This window comes from Gavialis gangeticus, unplaced genomic scaffold, assembly GCF_001723915.1.
Source record: "Gavialis gangeticus isolate Ggan-Ray unplaced genomic scaffold, GavGan_comp1, whole genome shotgun sequence".
In the NCBI taxonomy this organism is placed as follows: domain Eukaryota; kingdom Metazoa; phylum Chordata; order Crocodylia; family Gavialidae; genus Gavialis; species Gavialis gangeticus.
Genome location: NW_017728967.1, coordinates 139,828 through 142,668, shown reverse-complemented (window position 1 = coordinate 142,668; position 2,841 = coordinate 139,828). Strand labels below are relative to the sequence as shown.

At 68.8% G+C, this 2,841-nt stretch overlaps 1 protein-coding gene across 1 annotated transcript in view; it reads left to right on the top strand.

The window, feature by feature from the left end:
- INPPL1 (inositol polyphosphate phosphatase like 1) overlaps window positions 1–2,841 on the top strand; it is a gene marked incomplete at its 5' end in the record, with an annotated part of 33,317 nt that extends 30,476 nt beyond the window's left edge. The window contains 4 exons of the mRNA XM_019504350.1: window positions 8–27; window positions 225–1,002; window positions 1,804–1,937; window positions 2,333–2,841. Of these exons, the coding sequence (XP_019359895.1) occupies window positions 8–27; window positions 225–1,002; window positions 1,804–1,937; window positions 2,333–2,423 (1,023 nt within the window). The remainder of the gene's footprint in view (window positions 1–7; window positions 28–224; window positions 1,003–1,803; window positions 1,938–2,332) is intronic.

Here is a 2,841-nt window from a genome sequence, read left to right as displayed (position 1 = left end):
CTCCAAGGACGACGCCTCCCAGAGCCGGTGAGTGGAGCCGAGCGGGGGGAGAGGAGGCATCGTGACACCCCTCTATAAATCCACGGGGCGCCCACGCCCTGAACGCGGCGCCCGGGTCTGGTCCCCGCACCTCCAAACGGACACGGGAGAACGGGACACGGTGCAAACGGGCAGCGAGGGCGATTCGCGATGCGGAGCCTGACCCTCCCGGTGCATTCCCGCAGGTCCAAGCAGGAGGCCGCGGCGGAGCCGGACGGGGCCCCGCTGAAGAACAGCTTCAACAACCCGGCCTACTACGTGCTGGAGGGGGTCCCGCACCAGCTGCTGGCCGCAGAGCCCCCCGCCGCCTCGCCGGCCACCTCCAAGCCACCGACCCCCAAGAACAAGGTGCAGATCATGGTGCCCATGCAGCCCGAGCGGCGCAGGCCCCCCACAACTGGCCAGACGCCCCCGGGCCGGGGGGACGAGACCTCCTCGGACGAAGAGCCCGCGCCCCTCAACCTGCCGCCCCCCGACTTCCCGCCCCCGCCGCTGCCCAAATCGGTGGAGCTGGAGATGAGCGACAACCCCTTCTACGCCAGCACCAAGGAGGCGGGCCGGCGAGACGACGCCGAGGTCAAGGCCAAGGCCCGAGCTGCTGTGGCCTTCAGCGAGCCCCTGGAGACCAAGCCACCCCCACCCAAGGTGCACCCGCGTGCCCATGCCCCCCCCGAGCACGGCTTCCTGCTGGAGGGCTCCGGCGCGGCGCCGGCGCCGGCGGGGCTCCTGGACGACCGCTCCTGCTCCGTGCTGCAGATGGCCAAGACCCTGAGCGAGGTGGATTACCTAGGCAGCAAAGGGGGCGGTGGGAGCCGGGAGACGGGAAACCGCCCCGCGCCGGCCCCGCTGGGCAAAGGGCGGCTGGAGCTGCCCCCCCGATGCCTGCTCCCCGACTACAGCCGGTCGCCCAGCTTCCCACCCCGCTCCATCCGGGAGAGCATCGAGGAGGACCTGGCGGAGGAGGTAGGGCTGGGGATGCCTCGTGGGAGAGCTGTGGGGTGGGGCTGGGAAGGGGTTTGCCCCCCTGCTCATGCTGGCAAGGACCTCGTAGCGGGAGGCACGGGCTGGAGTCTAGACTCAGAGGCCCGCGGCTGCAGGGACCTGGGGAGGTCTAGTCCAAGCCCTGCCTGGGGCAGGATCAGCCCTGTCCAAAGCAGCCCGGAGAAACCCGGTGTCCAGCATCTTTGCAAAACTACAGTCACCCCTGGTGCACACCTCAACCCGCCGCAGGGAAGGCAGCGGGGGCATGGCTGCCAACATCCGGCTGCTGCAAAGGTTGTTAATCGATGCAGAGGCCGTGCCCCCGCTGCAGAGGAAAGCAAACCCCCCCAGTCTGTACTGATCTGACCGGGGGGAAATCCCTTCCTGACCCCAAATGCAGCATTGGTCTGACCCTGAGCGCAGGGGCAAGTCCCTCCAGCCAGGACCTTGCAGGGTTGATGCCAGCAGGAGCACTGGCACAGCCTGGTCCCATCCCCAGCCTGGGCTGGAAGTAGTAACCGGCCCCCCGGAGGAGTCCAACCCCTCATCCAGCTGCCAGTGCGCGTTTCAATCCCGGCTGTACCGCCTGGAGCCAGTCACTGCCCTGCCTGTGCCTCAGCTTCCCCAGCTGCACAATGGGGATACAGACCCCGCATGGCCCCTGAGGCCCCCTCCCTGGGGTGAGAGGGGTTGCAGTCAGCGCCGGGATGGGGATGAGGGGCCAGGGGGTGGGCAGACACACCAAGAGCTGCCCACTGCCCCCGTCTTGTCTGTCCCGTGCAGGCCGTGTGCCAGGGGGGCCGGAGCAGCACCAGCCTGGACGAGCCCAGCGTGGGCGCCTGGCTGCGGGCCCTCGGGCTGGAGCGGTACGAGGAGGGGCTCATTCACAACGGCTGGGACGACCTCGAGTTCCTCAGGTGAGTGCTGAGGGCGGGGGTCCCGCACGGCCTGCCCCTGCTCCAGGGCTCTGGCAGGGGGTGCTGCTTTCACATCCATGAGCCCCGGGGCTGGGAGGGGGCAACAGCAGTGGGGCAGAAAGCGGTGGCGGGCCAGGGGCAGCGTTGGCTCTCCTGTGGCCTCAGCAGGTCCCCGTTGCTGGGGGCATCCAGAGCCTCCTCGTGGCAGCTCGGGCACGTTCGCCTGTGGCGGGCACGAGGCCTCTGTGCACTACCAGGGGCTGCTGGTTCCTGGTCTGCCCCCGGGGAGGGTGCAGGTGATGCAGCCCCCATCGCCTGGAGCTGCGGAGGGTGGTTTTGGGGTGGGGGAAAAGGCGGCAAGGATTAATCCGTGGTTCTCCCGCTCCCCCTTGCAGCGACATCACGGAGGAGGACCTGGAGGAGGCCGGGGTGATGGATCCCAACCACAAGCGCCTCCTGCTGGACAACCTGAGGCTCAGGAAATAGCGGGACCCCACGTGGCCCCGGACACGCCGCCCTCCCCAGTCCGGCGGGGGGGGTCCCCGCAGCCATCCCTGCCCAGCGGGGAGGACACGGGGCGATGGCCGGGAGCGCTGGGTCTGTGCCCCGCGCCGCAGCTCTGCGCTGAGTATTCCCTGTGCCTTCCAGGAGGACTCGAGCTGGAGACCCCCAAACCCGGGGGGACGTGGGGGGTCAGCGTGGTCCAGGCCGCTCCATTTCCATGCAGCCTCCTGCTGTTTTAAATTATTGCTTATTTATTGTCGGAGGGGGTGGGCGTTTGTGTCCAGGCCGTGCCTTGAGGTGGGGTTCAGCCCAGCCAGCGTGGCTTGGGACCCCGCCAAACCCTGGAGGGGCCTCAGCACTGGGGCATGGGGGTTGGAGGGGACAGGGTAGAGAGCAGGGA